At 37.6% G+C, this 19527-nt stretch overlaps 1 protein-coding gene across 4 annotated transcripts in view; it reads right to left on the minus strand.

Moving 5' to 3' along the window:
- Window positions 1–15107: 15107 nt before the first annotated feature.
- The window catches only part of BANK1 (B cell scaffold protein with ankyrin repeats 1), a 307020-nt gene continuing 302600 nt past the window's right edge, over window positions 15108–19527 (minus strand). For all 4 annotated transcript variants that reach the window (XM_032261513.1, XM_032261511.1, XM_032261514.1 and 1 more), the window contains 4 exons: window positions 18536–18565; window positions 17445–17500; window positions 16094–16158; window positions 15108–15838 (listed from right to left, as the gene is read on the minus strand). In XM_032261513.1, coding sequence (XP_032117404.1) covers window positions 16099–16158; window positions 17445–17500; window positions 18536–18565 — 146 coding nt within the window. In that variant the 3' untranslated portion in view covers window positions 15108–15838; window positions 16094–16098. The remainder of the gene's footprint in view (window positions 15839–16093; window positions 16159–17444; window positions 17501–18535; window positions 18566–19527) is intronic.

Consider the following 19527-nt stretch of genomic DNA (forward strand, 5'->3'; position numbering starts at 1 on the left):
CTGGTGACCAGATCCTCAAATGTGTATTTCATTGGCTACAGGCACCAACATGAGTCTGACTTAGCCAGCTACAGTGGCAGTGGTGAGGGGCTCCCTGTATCACCTCCATTTCTCTCATATCTCCATAAGACTATCTCACGGGTAGGATGTACACCATATTGAGTCCTTACCTGTTGGAGAACCTGAGAAATGTATACTTTAGCCTTCTATCCCCTTTAATACAAGGAGCTTCACAGAAGGGGATGGAAATGGATTCTGAGTCCACATCCAGAAGACAGTCTAGTTTGGAGGCTTATGATAGCTTCTGTCTGTTTTTAGAGAGATGATCAAAAATATCAGAAAAACTTCCTCCAAATACTCTACATCCACAGGTTATTTCATAAATGGCCGAAGCTTAACTTTTTAAGAATATAGTCTAAGATTAATTTTCAAATAACAATTTTAGCATCTGTGTTTAGTACAAAGATACATATTATCACCTCAATTGTAATGTCACTGATAATATCAAATCCAGCTTCACCTAATTGTTGGTTGTATTTTAAGATAAGAAGTGACTAATGGTGATGATGTTGAAATAATCAGTGTTGACTGCATTAGCCATATTTCAGATATTTCATCAGCATTACTTGTTTCATCTTCACAACTGCTCAGTGAAGTTGCACTATTATTAGCTCCAGTATTAATTGACTTGGCCAATGTCATACAACTCACCCAAAACTTACTTTCCTTTATTCTCTATCATAGTAAATGATGCCATCATCCACCAATTTGATCAAGTCAAGAAATTCAGCCATTATTCATACTCTTGTTTCCTACTCCATACATCAAACACATAAGCATGTCCTGTTGACTATATTACCAAAATATGTTTAAAATATACTACTTCTTTCTATCACTTCTTGTATCACTCTAGTCCAGCCCGCCATTATATCTTGAATATCATGCTTTTCCCTCCTGGTCACTTGCCTTTACTCTTGACTCAATGTCTATAATCCATTTTTTTTTTTTTTTTTTTTTTTGAGATGGAGTTTTGCTCTTGTTGCCCAGGTTGGAGAGCAATGGCGCCATCTCGGCTCACTGCAACCTCCGCCTCCCAGGTTCAAGTGATACTCCTGCCTCAACCTCTCAAGTAGCTAGGATTACAGGCATCTGCTACCAGGCCCAGCTAATTTTTTGTATCTTTAGTAGAGATGGGGTTTCACCATGTTGGTCAGGCTCTCCAGCTTCTGACCTCAGGTGATCTGTCTGCCTCGACTGTGTGAGGGTAGATACCTTGACTGTATTGTTCACTGTTTTTCTTTCCCCCAGCACCTAAAACAGTGCCTGACCTGGCACAGGAGAAGAAAAATGAGATAATTAATGTCACAGAGAGAGTAGGAGATGGAGGGAGGGAGGAAGGGAAGAAGGAGAGATTCAAATCTAGACCTACCTCCCTCCTACATTTACATCAGTGGGCTCCTGCCAAAAAAAAAAATGTGCTCCAAGTATTAAATAGAATTTAAAGTACCACTTTGATTATCAGGAAAGTAATCAGTGATTTAAAATTCAGTAGATAGGCTGGGCACAAGTGGCTCATGGCTGTAATACCAGCCCTTTTGGATGCTGAAGTGGGTGGATCACCGGAGGTCAAGTGTTCAAGACCAGCCTGACCAACATGGTAAAATGCTGTGTCTACTAAAAATACAAAAAAATTAGCTGGGTATGATAATAAGCACCTGTAATCCCAGCTACTTAGGAGGCTGAGGCAGGAGAATTGGTCCAACCCAGGAGGCAGAGGTTGCAGTGAGCCGAGATCACACCATTGCACTCCAGCCTGGGCAACAAGAGCAAAACTCCATCTCAAAACAAAGCAAAACAAAACAAAACAAAACAGAAATTCAGAAGATAAAATTTGATTTTCTGGAATTTTTGGTTGTTTTCTGGGTATCATTGCTAGTAGTGTTAGATTCCATGATAAGTCTTCATAATTTTGAGAGGAACCCCAACTTAGCAAATGTAATGCAACCTGCTGAGTTCAAGAAAGTCATACAGAGAGCTGCTTATTTGAGCCATTCATTTTAGGGTTGGTGTGATGGTTAACAGTGGGGGTCAACTTAATTGGATTGAAGAATGCAAACTATTGTTCCTGGGTGTGACTGTGAGGGTATTGCCAGAAGAGATTAACATGTAATTCAGTGGACTGGGAAAGGGAGACCCACCCTCAATATGGGTGGGCACAATCTAGTCAGCTGCCAGCACGGCTAGAATAAAAGCAGGCAGAAAAATGTGGAAAGATCAGACTGGTTTAGTCTTCTGGCTCTCTTCTTTTCCCATGCTGTATTCTTCCTTCACTCAAACATCAGACTCCAAGTTCCTGAGCTTTGGGACTTGGAATGACTTCCTTGCTCCTCAGCTTACAGACCGCCTAATGTGGACTGCCTTGTGATCATGTGAGTCAATACTCCTTAATAAACTCCTCTTTATATATACATCTATCCTGTTAGTTCTGCCCCTTTAGAGAACCCTGACTGATACAATTTATGTTTTCAGAGACAGGGTCTTGCTCTGTCACCCAGGCTGGAGTGCAGTGGCACAATCATAGCTCACTGTGGCCTCAAACTCCGAAGCTCAAGGGATCTTCTAGCCTCAGCTTCTCAAGTAGCTGAAACTACAGACATTTACCACCACACCTGGCTAACTAAAAAAAAAAAAAAAATTATAGAGACAGGGTCTAGCTATGTTGGCCAGGTTGGTCTTGAACTCCTGGCCTCAAGCAATTCTCCTGCCTCAGCCTCATAACGTGCTAGGGTTACAGGCATGAGCCACCTTACCTGGCCTAAAGACATTTATTTTTTGTTTCCTCTTTTCTTTATCTTTTCTTTTTTTTTTTTAATGCCAAAAAGCAATCTATGCTGAGCAAGTTGTAGTGTTGGAGAAAACTACTTAGCTCAACACAAATGTAAAGGCAGATGCAGGTGGACATAGAACCAGAAAATACTGGAGGAGATATTCCAATTTTCAGTACTGAAAAATAGCACAGGATTACAGAGTATTCACACATTTCTTGGTAAATGCTATAAGAGATTGAATGAGTTGATTGGTAGTATGTAGAGGGCTTTATGAATATCTCAAAGAAAGGCATCTTCTCTTAGCAGTGTTCTCATTAACATGTAAAAATAAGATCTGTGTAGGAAGGTCCCACTGGTTACTTGGAACTTAATTTCAGAAGTTTGTAATATAAAATTTAAGTGTTTTATAGTAAAATAGGCAAAATTCTAAGGTGGCACTTATGATTCCTGCTCCCTGGTATTTATCCCCTGGTACTCTCCCCCTTGGGTGTGGGTGGGACCTTTGACTTGCTTCTAGATGACAGAGTATCTAGGGATTTTTCAGATGTAATTAAGGTTCCAAATTAGTTGAGTCTAGAATAATAAAAAAGGCATTTAACTGTGGCCAGGCCTGGGCTTCCTCTTACGAGTTGGATGAAGTAAGCAATCATATTGAGGAGCCCACATGGGAGGGAGGTAATTCTACAAGGTCTTTGGGACCTAAGGATGGTTTTGAAAACCTGAAACACTCAGTCGTATGGCACAAAAATTCTGCCAACAACCTGAATGAGCTTGATAGACAGTATTTCCCTAGTTGAGCCTCCAGATGAAAATTCAGCCTGGTCAACACCTTGATTGCAGCCTGTGAAACCCTGGGCAGAGGATCTGGGTGAGCCTTTCCTAGACACATGACCCATGGTACTTTGAGATAATAAATGTGTTACTTTAAGGTGCTAACTTTGTGACAATTTTTTATCCAGCATAGAAAACTAATAAGCATAGTTTCAAAATTAAGAGCAAATGCGAGGCCTTGTACTTGGACAATTGATTCTCATCTGGTTTGCTACATCCTCTCCACTTTGTTTTGCCCAGTGTAGCTGGAGTGTTCACTTTTTAAAAATGCAAATATGACATCTACTTTTCTTAAAATTCATTTATGATTTCCAGAGAAAATAGAAACTTCAGTATTTCCTTGAATGGTTTGTCCTTATACTCTGTTTCCCTTTGCTATCTGTGCTCTAGTCATAATGGTCTTATTTTACGTTCTTAGATGCTCTTTATTTTCTTCTGCCACAAGGGCTTTGCACTTGCTGTTTCCTCTGCTGCAGCATTCTTTTCTATGCTTTCCCTCACTTGATTATCATTTATTCTTCTCATCCTCTCTTCATATCTCATCACCATTGTCTTTTCCTCAGGAGACTAGTACCCTGAATTTACTAACTAGGTCGTTGCCCACTTCTATAACTCTCATAGCATCATGTATTCTTCTTTATGCTTATTAATACAACTAAAATGTTCCATTCATTATGGTGCCTGTTGTTTCTGATATTCCCATGAAAGCAAGCAACTGTTTCTGTCTTGGTTTACCATTTTATTCCTGTACCACTAGCAGCTAGTATATTGCTCTGCAAAGATTAATAAAATATTCAAATAATTATAGTAATAAATAGCGTTCACTGAGAACCATATCAACTGACTTTAATCACGTAAGTTTCTTTAAGGAAGTTGGAGGTTAATATACTATTAATATTTGCAGATTAGAAATTGAAATAGAAAGAGAATAAGTCAATTTTCCAAGTCACACAACCAGTAAGTATTAGAGCTGGGATTTGAGTTCAGGCATTTGCAGCTTACATCATTATTTAAATATGTTACCTGAGGATTTGCCAGTACTTCATGCTTCCCCCTGTGGAAGGTGCTCCATACATATATATTAAGTGGAAACGAATGCACAGTGTGTTACTGGAGGGGATTTGTTGTCTATTCACTTGCATGGCAGCTTGATGAGCACAGCTGCCTGAGACATGTGGATGTTACCTTCCTATTGAGTGGAAGAATGTATTATATGTAGATATATAGTTTGTATTAATACATTGGAAGTTTACTTTTATACATGTTTACAATACATGTAAATTATAGAAGTGGCACCATTGTTCCTAGAAATAAGCATGTTCTATATATATTATCCCATATATATCATATAGAGTATTCTCTCTATATCTCTTTTTTCTAGGACCAGTGGTGCTTCTTTCATCATTTTTCATGGTTTTAACTATTTTTCAAATAAATGTTCTGTCATTTTCCAAAGAAGGTTGCTGTTTCTTCCATTCTCATTTTAGAGACCGAAATTTCACAAAAATTGGCTTTTCTGGTTGAAAAAGTGGCTTGTTTTTCAGGAAAACAATGCTTGCATATATGTTACCTTTTTCAAAAAGGCAAGGAAGCAGATAGTGTTTATTGTCATAGATGGATTATTTGGCATTATTTTTTGGCATGGTTCTTTATGTTAAATACAAAGAGATCACCCATGACCAATAGTCAAATGTGAAGGCATTTAAATATCTATGTCAAGGTAACACAGTTTATGGAAGCTAGAGTGAGAAGCACAAATAGAGATCATAAGTAAGATTCTTATGTCCTTCCATGTCACTGTTAATGGCAGGTCATCTGCCAGGATTCTCCTAGTCAGCTGATGCAGAAGATCTGGCAGGTACCAGGCATGACTTGCCATATCTGAATTACTGAACACCTCATTTTACATTATGACAAATGTCAATGTCTTGCAAGAGAGCTCAGGGGTCCTTAGCAGATGCTTTCATTTTAGTGCCAGGCTGAATGCCAAGACATCAGTTCACACTTCCCTGAATGCTTTGTCTTTCTTTTGCGTGAATAAAGCTAAGAGAGAGCACTAGGGGCAAAATTGAGGCATCTTTATCATTGTTTATGTGACATATCCATCTGCATCTTAAGAAATGAAAGAGACAATCCTTCAGAAATTATTGATTGATTTGCGGATGGAAAATTCCTTTCTCTGAGGGTCACTTATTGCTATAAAGGGCAAAAAGGCAACCAGAACAAAGCAACTATAACACTGGATTCCATGGAGTGGAAAACTCTTTCGCTGTTTGATGAACACTGAAGAACATTGTGTTCTACATTTCAATGTAGAGCGTTTCTTTATGGTCTCATCCCAAGTCTGAGTGGAACCAAGTTGATGCTGACTTGAAGACATAATAAAAAGGATCATATAGCAGAAATTATAGTGTTTTATCTAGGAACATGTTTACTAATTCATTTTTTTGAAGATAAAAGATAGCTATCAGCTTAATTTTATTCTGAGATAACCTAACTTTAATATTTGCAAAATTCAGAACTTAATCTTTCACTTTATGTTAACCAGGTACCAATCTTGAATGCCAAAAAGAAATGTCATGCATGCCACCATTCCTCCCACTCTCCACATTACTATCCGTGGCAGACATCACTAGTTGATCATGACACAGGTTCCCACTGAACCCACTCCATTTTGACACATCACTCCAGTCACCCCTCAGCCAGTCTTTCTTTTCTCATTCAATGGAAAGTGAGACCAACTTACATACACATAAAATGTCAGTGTTTCTCAAACTTAATGGTTTCTTTATTTCAGGATTATTTCATTTTCAATACTTTTATATACATATAATATACTATTTATAATAAAATAAAATACTTAGTACTTCCCAAACCCATGTGATCATAGAATTCCATTTTAATGCAATACCTGCCACCTGCCATGTCCATGAATTTCTTGGAAAACAACTTGGGAGATACTGCTAGAGTACCTTACCAGTCCTGCATTTTTCCACTTGTGGCTTCTGATGTTTATTGGTGATCCAGGGGGTCATTCAATATTTTAAAATCATTTTTTTGTAATGGTATAGATTTGAATCAAATTCTATAAGGTGTATGTAAGGGCTACTCAGAAAACAAACCAGCCTAAAATGTCATACAGTATTAACATTTCAAAGAGGATTATGTTTTGCAAACTATCTTTCTTGACCATTTACACTGAGCATTAGTGTGCTAAGAACTTACATCACATTTAAGTAGAGTGATCAGGCATCTCCGTTTATGCCTGAAGCAGCCCCAGGTTTTATTATTATTATTATTTTACTTGGGCTTTGGGGTACATGTGCACGTCCTGCATGGTGGTTTGCTGTCTCCATCCCCTCCACAGTTGTCTACATCAGGCATTTCTCCAGGTGTTATCCCTCCCCTCCTCCCCACCCCACCCCCCGCTGTGCCTGCCTCCCCTCCCCTCCACTCCCCTACCTAGCTCTGTGAGTGTTGTTCCCTTCCCTGTGCCCAAGTGTTCTCATTGTTCATCACCTGCCTATGAGTGAAAACATGTGGTGTTTGGTTTTCTGTTCTTGTGTCAGTTTGCTGAGAATGATAGTTTCTAGGTTCATCCATGTCTTTACAAAGGACACAAACTCATCGTTTTTTATGGCTGCATAGTATTCCATGGTGTACATCTGCCACATTTTTTTTGTTCAGTCTATCATTCATGGGCATTTGGGTTGGTTCCAGGTCTTTGCTATTGTAAACAGTGCCACGATGAACATATGTGTACATATGTCTTTATGATAGAATGATTTATAATCCTTTGGGTATATACTCAGTAATGGGATTGCTGGGTCAAATGGAATTTCTATGTCTAGATCCTTGAGGAATCGCCACACTGTCTTCCACAATGGTTGAACTAATTTACACTCCCACCAACAGTGTAAAAGTGTTCCTTTTTCTCCACATCCTCTCCAGCATCTCTTGTCTCCAGATTTTTTTTTTTTTTGAGACGGCGTTTCACTCTTGTTACCCAGGCTGGAGTGCAATGGCGTGATCTCAGCTCACCGCAACCTCCGCCTCCTGGGTTCAGGCAATTCTCCTGTCTCAGCCTCCTGAGTAGCTGGGATTACAGGCACGCGCCACCATGCCCAGCTAATGTTTTGTATTTTTAGTAGAGACGGGGTTTCACCATGTTGACCAGGATGGTCTCGATCTCTTGACCTCGTGATGATCGCCATTCTAACTGGTGTGAGATGGTATCTCAGTGTGGTTCTTATTTGCATTTCTCTAATGACCAATGATGATGAACATTTTTTCATGTTTGTCGGCTGCATATTTGTCTTCTTTTGAAAAGTATCTGTTATATCCTTTGCCCACTTCTGAATATTTTTTTTTCCTGTAAATCTTTTTAGTTCTTTGTAGATTCTGGATATTAGCCTTTGTCTGATGGGTAGATTGGGAAAATTTTTTCCCACTCTTTTGGTTACCTGTTTACTGTAATGATTGTTTATTTTGCTGTGCAGAAGCTCTTAAGTTTAATTAGGTCCCATTTGTCTATTTTGGCTTTTGTTGCCTTTGCTTTTGGTGTTTTAGTCATGAAATCCTTGCCTGCGCCTATGTACTAAATGCTGTTGCCTAGGTTTTCTTCTAGGGTTTTTGTGGTGTTAGCTCTTATGTTTAAATCTTTAATCCAACTGGAGTTAATTTTTGTATAAGGTGTAAGGAGAAGGGGTCCAGTTTCAGCTTCCTGCATGTGGCTAGCCAGTTTTACCAACACTATTTATTAAACAGGGAATCCTTTTGCATTGCTTTTGTCCGGTTTGTCAAAGATCAGATGGTGTAGATGTATGGCATTGCTTCTGAGGCCTCTGTTCTGTTCCATTGGTCTATATCTCTGTTTTGGTACCAGTACCATGCTGCTTTGATTACTGTAGCCTTGTAGGATAGTTTGAAGGTCAGGTAGCATGATGCTTCCAGCCTTTTTCTTTTTGCTTAGGATTGTCTTGGCTATGCAGGCTCCCTTTTGTTTCCATATGAAGTTTAAGGTGTTTTTTTTTTTTCCAGTTCTGTGAAGAAGGTCAATGGTAGCTTGATGGGAATAGCATTGAATCTACAAATTACTTTGGGCAGTATGGCCATTTTCACAGTATTGATTCTTCCTAACCATGAGCATGGAATGTTTTTCCACCTGTTTGTGTCCTCTCTTATTTCCTTGATCAGTGGTTCATAGTTCTCCTTGAAGAGATCTTACCTCCTTTGTTAGTTGTATTCCTAGATATTTTATTCTCTTTGTAGCAATTGTGAATGGCAGTTCACTCATGATTTGGCTCTTTGTCTGTTATTGATGTATAGGAATGCTTGTGATTTCTGAACATTGATTTTGTATCCTGAGAGTTTGCCAAAGTTGCTTATTAGCTTAAGGAAGTATTGGGCTGAGACAATGGGGTCTTCTAAATATATGATCATGTCATCTGCAAATAGGGACAATTTGACTTCTTCTTTTCCTAATTGAATGCCCCTTGTTTTTCTTGTCTAATTTCTCTGGCTAGAACTTCCAATACTATACTGAATAGGAGTGGTGAGAAAGGGCATCCTTGTCTATTGCCAGTTTTTAAAGGGAATGCTTCTAATTTTTGCCCATTCAGTATGATATTGGCTGTGGGTTTGTCATAGTAGCTTTTATTGTTTTGAGATATGTTCCATGGATACCTAGTTTATCAAGAGGTTTTAGCATTAAAGGGCTGTTGAATTTTGTCAAAGGCCTTCTCTGCATCTAATGAGATAATCATGTGGTTTTTTTATTTGGTTCTGTTTATGTGGTGAATTACATTTATAGATTTGTGTATGTTGAACCTGCCTTGCATCCCCGGTATGAAGCCTACTTGATCGTGGTGGATAAGCTTTTTGATGTGCTGTTGGATTCGGTTTGCCAGTATTTTATTGAAGATTTTTACATCAATGTTCATCATGGATATTGGCCTATAGTTTTCTTTTTTAGTTGTGTCTCTGCCAGATTTCAGTATCAGGATGATTTTGGTCTCATAGAAAGAGTTAGTCAGGATTCCCTCTTTTTGTATTGTTTGAATAGTTTCAACAGGAGTGCTACCAGCTCCTCTTTGTATGTCTGATAGATTTCAGCTGTGAACCTGTCTGGACCTGGACATTTTTTGGTCAGTAGGTTATTAATTGCTGCATCAACTTCAGACCTTGTTATTGGTCTATTCAGGGTTTCAACTTCTTCTGGCTTAGTCTTGGGAGTGTGCAAGTGTTCAGAAATTTATCCATTTCTTCCAGATTTACTGGTTTATGTACATAGAGTTGTTTGAAGTAATCTCTGATGGTAGTTTGTATTTCCGAGGAATTGGTGGTGATCTCCCCTTTGTCATTTTTTATTGCATCTATTTGATTCTTCTCTCTTTTATTTTTTATTAGTCTAGCTAGTGGTCTATTTTGTTGATCTTTTAAAAAAAACCAGCTCCTGGATTTATTGATTTTTTGAAAGGATTTTTGTATCTCTGTCTCCTTCAGCTCTGCTCTGATCTTAGTTACTTCTTGTCTTCTGCTTGCTTTTGAGTTTTTTTGATCTTGCTCCTCTAGCTCTTTCAATTTTGATTATTGGGTGTTGATTTTAGATGTTTCCTTGTTTCTCATGTGGACATCTATTGCTATAAATTTCCCTCTAGACACTGCTTTAAATGTGTCCCATAGGATCTGGTACATTGTATCTTCATTCTCGTTGGTTTCAAAGAACGTTTTCATTTCTGCCTTCATTTCATTCAGGAGCAAGTTGTTCAGTTTCCATGTGATTGTGTGGTTTTGAGTGCTTTTCTTAATCCTGAGTTCTAATTTGATTGCGCTATGGTCTGAGAGACCGTTTGTTATGATTTTTGTTCTTTTGCATTTGCTGAGGAGTGATTTACTTCCAATTATGTGGTCAGTTTTGGAGTAAGTGCAATGTGGTGCTGAGAAGAATGTGTATTATGTGAATTTGGGGTGGAGTGTCCTGTAAATGTCATTTAGGTCCACTTGGTCCAAATCTGCGTTCAAGTCCTAGATATCCTTGTTGAATTTCTGTCTCACTGATCTGTCCAATATTGTCAGTGGAGTGTTAAAGTCTCCCACTATTATTGTGTGGGAGTCTAAGTGTCTTTGTAGGTCTTTAAGAACTTGCTTTATGTATTTGGGTGCTCCTGTATTGGATGCATAAATATTTAGGATAGTTAGCTCTTCTTGTTGTATTGATCCTTTTACCATTATATAATGCCCTTCTTTGTCTCTTTTTATCTTTGTTGGCTTAAAGTCAGTTTTATCAGAGACTAGGATTACTACCACTGCCTTTTTTTGCTCTCCATTTGCTTTCGTAAATCTTCTTCCATCCCTTTATTTTGAGTCTATGTGAATCTTTGCATGTGAGATGGGTCTCCTGAATACAGCACACTGATGGGTCTTGACTTTTTATCGTTTGCCAGTGTGTGTCTTTTGATTGGAGTGTTTAGGCCATTTACATTCAATGTTAATATTGTTATGTTTCAATTTGATCCTGCCATTTTGTTACTGGCTGGTTGTTTTGCCTGTTAATTTACATGGCTCCTTCATTGCCTCATTATTCTTTACCATTTGGTATGTTTTTGTAGTGGCTGGTACTGGTTATTTCTTTCCCTTTTTAGTACTTCCTTCAGTAGCTCCTGTAAGGCAGGTTTGTAGTGACAAAATCTCTCAGCAATTGCTTGTCTGTAAAGGATGTTATTTCTCCTTCATTTATGAAGCTTAGTTTGGCCGGATATGAAATTCTCAGTTTAACATTCTTTTCTTTAAGGATGTTGAATATTGGCCCCCATTCCCTTCTAGCTTGCAGGGTTTCTGCTGAAAAATCCTCTGTAAGTCTGATGAGCTCTCTTTTGTGGGTGACTCGACCTTTCTCTCTGGCTGCCCTTAGGATTTTTTCCTTCATTTCAACCCTGGTGAATCTGACAACTATGTGCCTTGGGGTTGCTATTCTTGAGGAATATCTTTGTGGTATTCTCTGTATTTTCTGGATTTGAATGTTGGCCTGCCTTGTTAGGTTGGGAAAGTTCTCTTGGATAGTATCCTGATGAGTGTTTTCCAACTTGGATTCATTCTCCCCATCAAATTCAGGTATGCCAATCAAGCCTAGATTAGTTCTTTTCACATAATCCCATAGTTCTTGGAGGTTTTGTTTGTTTCTTTTTACTCTTTTTTCTCTAATCTTGCCTTCTCGTTTTATTTCATTGATTTGGTCTTCTATCTCTGATATCCTTTTTTCTGCTTGATTGATTCAGCAATTGAAACTTGTGTATCCCTCTCAAAGTTCTTGTACTATGTTTTTCAGCTCCATTAAGTCGTTTATGTTCCTCTCTAAGCTGGTTATTCTAGTTAGCATTTCATCTAACCTTTTTTCAAGGTTGTTAGTTTCTTTGCATTGGGTTAGAACATGGTCTTTTAACTCACAGAAGTTTGTTATTACCCGCGTGCTGAAGCCTGCTTCTGTCAATTCATCAGATTCATTCTCTTTTTTTGTTCCCTTGATGGTGAGGAGCTGTGATCCCTGGGAAGAGAAGAGGTGTTCTGTTCTTTGGTGGTTTCATCCTTTCTGTACTGGTTTTTTTCCATCTTGGTGGATTTATCTCCCTTTAATCTTTGAAGTTGGTTATTTCAGGAGGAGTCTCTGAGTGGACATTTTTCTGTTGAGGTTGGAGCTGTATCTTTTTTGGCCTGTAGAGGGCGTTGCTGGGCTCTTTCGGGTTCAGTCAAGTTGGTGGGTGGGTGGTCCTTCCTGGAGTTTGTTTGCTGGTGAGATTGGCTCCACCTTCCCAATGGTGTCTCTCCCAGAGCTCATCTTCCTGATTGCAGTCAAGCTGGTGTATTTGCTGCCAACCTCTCTAGCAAGCACTTCAGTTTGAGTTCTGTGGGGGTGGGGCCTGCTGGCCTTATGGTCTGTTTCCCTGCTTTCAACTCTGCCTCCCTCTGTGGGACGGTCTGTCCCACTGGCGTTAGTCCAAACTCCTGCGGAGGTCCCTGTGACAATTTGCCCAGCCCAGCGATAGCTGCTGCTCAGATTTGCATCAATTACCAACAGTGCCCCACTGTCTGGCAGGGCTCTCATGGACCAAGGGTTGCAGGAGGGATGAGGCAAGCACAGGATCCGAAATGGAGCACCGAGGGGGTTAAGTCCCCTGACCCTCCAAGCTGGCTGCACATTTCAGGTGGGACATGCTGCTCCCATCTTGATTTGCCCTCCTGGGTGGCTCTTGCCTTGTGGCTTCTTCCCTGGGCCCAATTCCAGTGCCCTATCAGTCCCATGGAAAAGAACTCAGCACTTTGTTTGGAACTGTGAAGTCCTCCAGCCCTTTGCATCTCATTTGCTGGGAGCTGTGTTCAGGCACTGGCTTCTCTCAGCCATCTTGGCGCCCTCCTCCTCTGTTACGCAGTCCCAGTTTTATGCCTGGATTTTCATCGTAATCATTAATGGTACTTCATTTTATGATCCAAAATGTCTTCCTTGGATGATAAATTACCTCCCTAACTTTAATTCTCAAACAGTTTATGCTAATGTTGATATTATTAATCCCATTTTATCAATGATAAAATAGGGCTCAGTATATGGAAAAAATGTTTTGTTAACACAGCTAGTGCATAGCTGAGCCAAGATTCAAACTAGTTTGGTCTTCAAAGTTCACGCTGTTGAATGTAGCAGTACACTGCTCATTTAAATACATAGTCACTAAATACCCACAAAGTTATGTAAGGGACATTATCATCTGCATTGTAAAGATGAAAATATTGAGGAAATGATACATTACCATTTATGAATATGAGGTCTAAGGTATTGAGATCTTACCCTTTGTGTTCTTTTATGTGGTTGCCCTACTTTTAAAGGTGGATTCCACAAAATAAGGCAGGCCAACAAGTGTAGCTGGCAGGTATAGCTACAGAGAGGGGCTCCTACTAGCTCTGTGCTAATCAGCTGGGATTCACTAGAGTAGGCTTATGGTGCAGAGCACTCTCCTAAATATTTGTCCTTTAGAAAAGCAGTATAAAGTGAAAATTCAGGTAAGTCCAAGTTACTGAAATCAGACACCCTAAGCATGAGAGAAAACAAGAAGAAACTCAGATGAGCAAATAGTGCACAAATAAACATAATGACTCAGAGTATAAGGTCGTTCTAATAAGAAAATACTGAGATAGTCTCATTTTCTAAAACTTAGAGGTTTCATTGGTAGAACCTAATGAAGCTCTAATGTTGATTTATGAAAATGTATTAGACTCATCCATTCTTTTGAATATTATTTGTAATGATTCATCTAAGTTTAAGCCATATGCATGTCAAAATAATGACATTCACTTATTCTGTCATAGGGGTTTCTACCTTCAGAAAACTCTGTATAAAGCTAACTGATTTTATTTTAACAACATAGCTTTAAGTATGAGTCCCATTTTACTTCATAGTCTAGATCAAGGTTTCCCCATCCCAGAGCTGTTGACAGTTTGGACTGGATAATTCTTTGTCTTGCATGTTGTAGGATGTTTATCAGCATCTCTGGTCTCTACACACTAGATGCCAGGAATATCTCTCCCACAGCCATGAAAATAATAAATGTATCCAGATATCACCAAATATCTGGAGCAGCATAATTATCTCACTTAAGAATCCACTGGTTTAAATGCATCCTCTTTGTTATCCTAGAAAATTGACTAGGTAGAAAATAAATGAGTTAATATTCAAAATAAAACTCTTTTGATAACATTCAATACCAGTTCAACTTCTCTAGAACTCATAGTGCTAATAAATTTGATAACCTAAGGAAGGGAATTGCTCTTGGCTTAAGTTAGGAGTAATGGCTTGGGAATATATTTAATTTGAAGAAGGGATGATAAAAAACATAAGATATACGAACTCTGAAAATTCAGTTCAAAATCTTCAGAAGATATTTGGGCCTTTCCTTGCTGGCAGTGGCTATGACTCTTTTCGAAATGCTCCACATCTCCAAGGAAATGTCTTATTTCTTTTTCTGATCTTTGGCTGGGCCAGGCCACAGAAATGGGGGCTTAGTGTGTGAAAGGACATGCCAGTTCTTGAAATTTTGCATGTAAAACTATGGACTGAATTTGCAAATATCATAATCAAAAGCACTTTTTGTTAGGGATTAATCAAGCTACAGTATTATTTTTTGAAAATTGAGCTTATTTTGAGAATGTTAACAATTATAAGAAACCCATGATAAAGGTTTTATAGCATGACTTTAAATATATATTCTTATCACTGTTTAGAAGATAGAAAAAAACAATTACTATATGAGCCCTGTACAGTAATATCAATTGTTTATTTATTTTAAACTATTTTTCGTAGACTTGCACCTTTAAACTGGTAAGCAGAAAAATGTATTGGCCAATAGTCCAAGAAACCAATCTTATTGGCTAATTATCATAAATTTACTTTAAAAACCGAGACACAGTTTTAAACATTCAATTTATTTGTCGCATTTGTACATGAAAATTATAGTATGATAAAATTGCATTCTATTCTAAGCTAGTAAATTGTTTCTAAGAAATAGGTTGATAAAATTGCAAGTCTTTTAATAAAAAGGTAGGTTATAAAAATGTAAATTAATTTGAGATATAGAAAAGTTTTCAAATAATGCTTTCAGGATTATATGCAAATAGGTACTAAATAAGACAAAGTTTTTGCAAACATGATGTAGCAATAGTAACTACAACTCTGAATGTGAGAAATTCGGAAAATGGACCAGCTATGTAAAAAGCAAATAGGTGACCAGTAAATTTGTATTTTCATGGTTATTCTTAGGAGCGGAGGAATAATCTGTTGAGGTTAGTGCGCCCAAGCAGACCCCATAACTTTGTTACACAGCATTTAATTTCTCTCTGCTTGTTTTCCTTTAATTTTTAAAATGGGATTTAGCTGCTTCAGAGGTAAAGTGCATTGTAAAATGCAAGAATTTTCAAATAATGCAATTACTCCATGGTATTCTGTTTTAATATTAATTTAACCATATTAAGCAGGTATAATGACAATAAATTCGGCCAATAACAAATTCTGAAATCTGAAGGCTTGTTTCTGCTTTCACAGTATAGATTTGCTCTAAAGAGAGCAGGCGATCCAAATGCAAGCTTACTTCACCCTGAAAGCAAAATGTCTGTAGATTCTTGAGTTTCATTATAATAACCTGGAAGTGAGATAATAGAAAATGTATTAGTGAATAATAGCTTATCAATTTAAATTCATTAGCTGGCATTAAATCACCCCTACACATAAATCTTTCTATGGAGCAATCACCTTTAGCTTGAAAAATACACGTTAATCCTTTTAGGAGAATACAATGAAATATTTAAAGAATTCTGTTTTTAGACAAATGATTCCTTCAAGTCCCTATCAAGGCTTTTATAGGTTTTCTAAAAAATATACATAGCTAGTATTTTACCTTCTTTAATGATCTTTCCTGCAACAGAAACTAAATTCCTTTTCAACTTGAGGTCGAGCAGGAAGCTGGAAAAAAAAAAAAAAAAAAGATACAGAGCTAGCATTTCTCTTTGTTTCTATTTTAAGGTTGAACAAAGAAATATGACAAAGTTATAGTTGCCTTTCGCAGCCATGGAAAAACAGCTTTGCAGAGACAATTGGAAAGACAGTCTTCCATTTTAAAAGGAAACAGAATCATTGTAAAGTTCAACTGCATCCAAGTTCTTTAATTCAAATTTTATTTCCATTTTGAGAGAGACCAGTTTACAAAGCACTGGGTATTTGTATTCTTTTCCTCTTATTCAAAATCTCCTTTCCAAAACTGCCATGTTTGTGCAGCTCTTGTAGAAGAATCTTGGTTGATATTTTCATAAGCCCTAAAGCCATAGTGCACCCCACAATTTTGCTACATTTGAATGAGTCTAATGAGTCTCTCTCTCTTTTTTTTTTCTCTCTCTATATGCACACACAAACACACATATATACACATACACACAGGTTGATGGTAGGCTACAGAAGAATAAAAATGCAAATACTTCAATTAGTTTTTAATGGTGAATGATTTTTATGATCACTTATGACTTATTTGAAATATACAAAGAGCTTAAAGGGTTATTAGACTTTGGAAAATTAAAATTTGTTCATTATAAGAACTTAGCAAAGACTCCGATTCAGGATTTTAGCAAGAAACCCAGTTGCTACAGGACCATTACTAGCAGGGCAAGTGTGTTACATCATATATGCAGATAGCTGGAATAACATTTTTATGAAAAAAATTGTAGTCAGGACATTATCAATGTTTTCTTGCATTGGTCTTAGTTTTCCATTGCTGCTGTCTTTGCTTAGTGTTATTAATAGCTTCTCATTAGCAATTTAGTTTTAGTTAACTATATGATGTGAAGTAATGCATATTTACATTGATAATATTTTGGAGTTATACTTCCCCTACTAACATCCCAGAGTTTAAGGACTGTATACATTGTGATTCAAATGCAGTAGACTCATCATATTTCTATTGTTGAAACTCATGTATTGATAATTCCTCTAATTTTTTCTTTGGTCTGTGCATGTTGAATATAACCACACTTTGGTCTCAGCGGCTTTTTCCTTTGAGTTCCCTCTTTGTTTTTTTCTGAATAGTTAATTTCCTTAAATTACTGTTCATAGATTTTGTATATAAAGGTGCACCTAACCTATTTTGTTAATATTTGTTAGAATGTTTAAAAGCACAGACAGAATAGAAGGTTTTCATGTTCTTTTTTAACCAAGTTATTTTTTTGCATTTTATAAAAATCAAAATAAATACAACCTACCTTATTGCTGAAGGGTATGTTATAAAACATATTTTCATTGTGGGCAGTTTCCTTACCTAGAAATACAAACTCTGTTATTACCTCTTTATTCATTTACATATTTGATGAATCATTTATTCAGTACTTCTTAAAAATGATTTTTACAAAGGTAGGATACGGATGAAGAGAAAAATTACCAAAAAGATAAAAGGGGGATATTGAAAAGGCCCTCTGGCATATGCTATTAATTTCTCCTGCCCATGTGGATTGACTTGGGTAGGCTACTGAGGACTTACAGGAGTCAATTGAGTTTAGAAGCAATCTTTCCAACACCACTGAGTAACAACCTCCACTTGATTATTCCTTCTTCCTTTTCTTTTCCACATTCACCAGGATTGGCCAATTACAAAACACACTTCTCCATGAACACCTGCTCCTTCTACTCCCTGCTCTCCTAGACTACTGCTCCTCCTGCCTTTATCACTGGCTTTGCATTTCTCATCTCAGCCACAGGGCTCAGTTCTATGGCTTCTTCATTCCCACAGTCAGTGTTTTGGTCCAAGCTGTGGACAGTTGCTTCTAGAATATTCAATAGCTCCCTAGCTGACCTCTAGCTCTTCCTTACTGTCTCAGTATTCAACACACATTCCCCCAATCACATGGAAATGAATTACTTCCTCAAGTGTTTCTCAAATTTCATTTGCTCTATCAGTAACTCTCAAGTATCAAGCACAAGGTTCCATTTACATATATCATCAGTCTTTCTAGCAATTACCCATGGTACAATTCTTATCTACATATTGTATATGAGAAAACCAAGGCCTAAAGAGCTTAGTGACTTGCCGTAGGTCACAATTAGTAAGTTGTGAACAGTAGGATCAATCAAGAATTCAAAATTCACTGTCCTTTTATTATATCATGATGTCTTCAGTGTTGCTATTTTATAGTCGCTTCCCGTTTATTTTGGATGTCAAGTAGTTTTGCATATAAATATAAAATCTATGAGAATTTTTACACTGACTTTCCTAATCCTATTAGGTTTACATTAATATTGAAATTGATTTACTCTGTACTTTGAGTCTTAAATCCTTCAATAAATACCAAGCACTTACCACTTGGATGATGCACAATGGTGAGTTTATCTAGAAGACAAAAAAAGCATGTTCTCCTGAGTTTTGTCCAATATTTATCTTAAATTATCTCTTTTTTTATTGTTGAACTACTTCTTGTCTTTGAGGTCACTATGAAATCTCACAATCTGATCTAAAAATACCAACCCCAAATTTATCTACTATGAGTGAAACCATGCTTTTTATTACTTTTGTCTTTTTCTCTCCCAACCTTTGTCTCAAGATATTATGATTTTAGATATGTTTGACATTTAATACAAGCTTGCTGTTCTGTCTTGATATTCCCTTAGCTTGAGCTACTTCATTCTTATTAAAAATCAATTTTATTCAGGAATAATTACATACAATTCAACCATTTATAAGGGAAGAGGTTGATAATTTTTGACAAATGTATATATGGCCATGTACCCGCCAACTCAATTAAGATAGAGACCATTTTATCTCCACAGAATATTCCCTAATTCTCCCACATGTCAGTTGTCACCAAAATATTACTCATGGCAACCCCTGATCTGATTTTGTTGCAGTAGGTAGCTAGCCAGGCAGGAATGGGGCAGGAGAGGGCTCCCCATCACCCACCAGGAATGTCAGGTGACCATCAAGTGATGGTTCGGCAGTTATCACACTGCCTTTCTAAAAATGATAATTGGCAGCCTGTGCCAGAGATAAGCAATTTCCTGATGGTCCAGAATTGTCACACTAAAGTGATAATTGATCACTGGCACCAGGCAGAGGCAATTTCCCAAACAGATAAAAACACTCGAAATTGGTAATCAACTTCCAATAATTTTCAGGAATTGGGTGAGTGAGCTCCAGCATGCACATTAAGAGACAAAATGGTGGATTATGACCTTCCAGAGGCATTCCACTGGAAAAGGAAAGAAAGCATCATGTGGGCATGCACACAACTTTCTGAACACAATGCGCATGCTCACCTCCCAAGTGTAAGGAGGACACCATGCATGTGGGCAGCT

This window comes from Sapajus apella, unplaced genomic scaffold (assembly GCF_009761245.1).
Source record: "Sapajus apella isolate SASKATOON/1434 unplaced genomic scaffold, GSC_monkey_1.0 scaffold124, whole genome shotgun sequence".
NCBI classification, from domain to species: domain Eukaryota; kingdom Metazoa; phylum Chordata; class Mammalia; order Primates; family Cebidae; genus Sapajus; species Sapajus apella.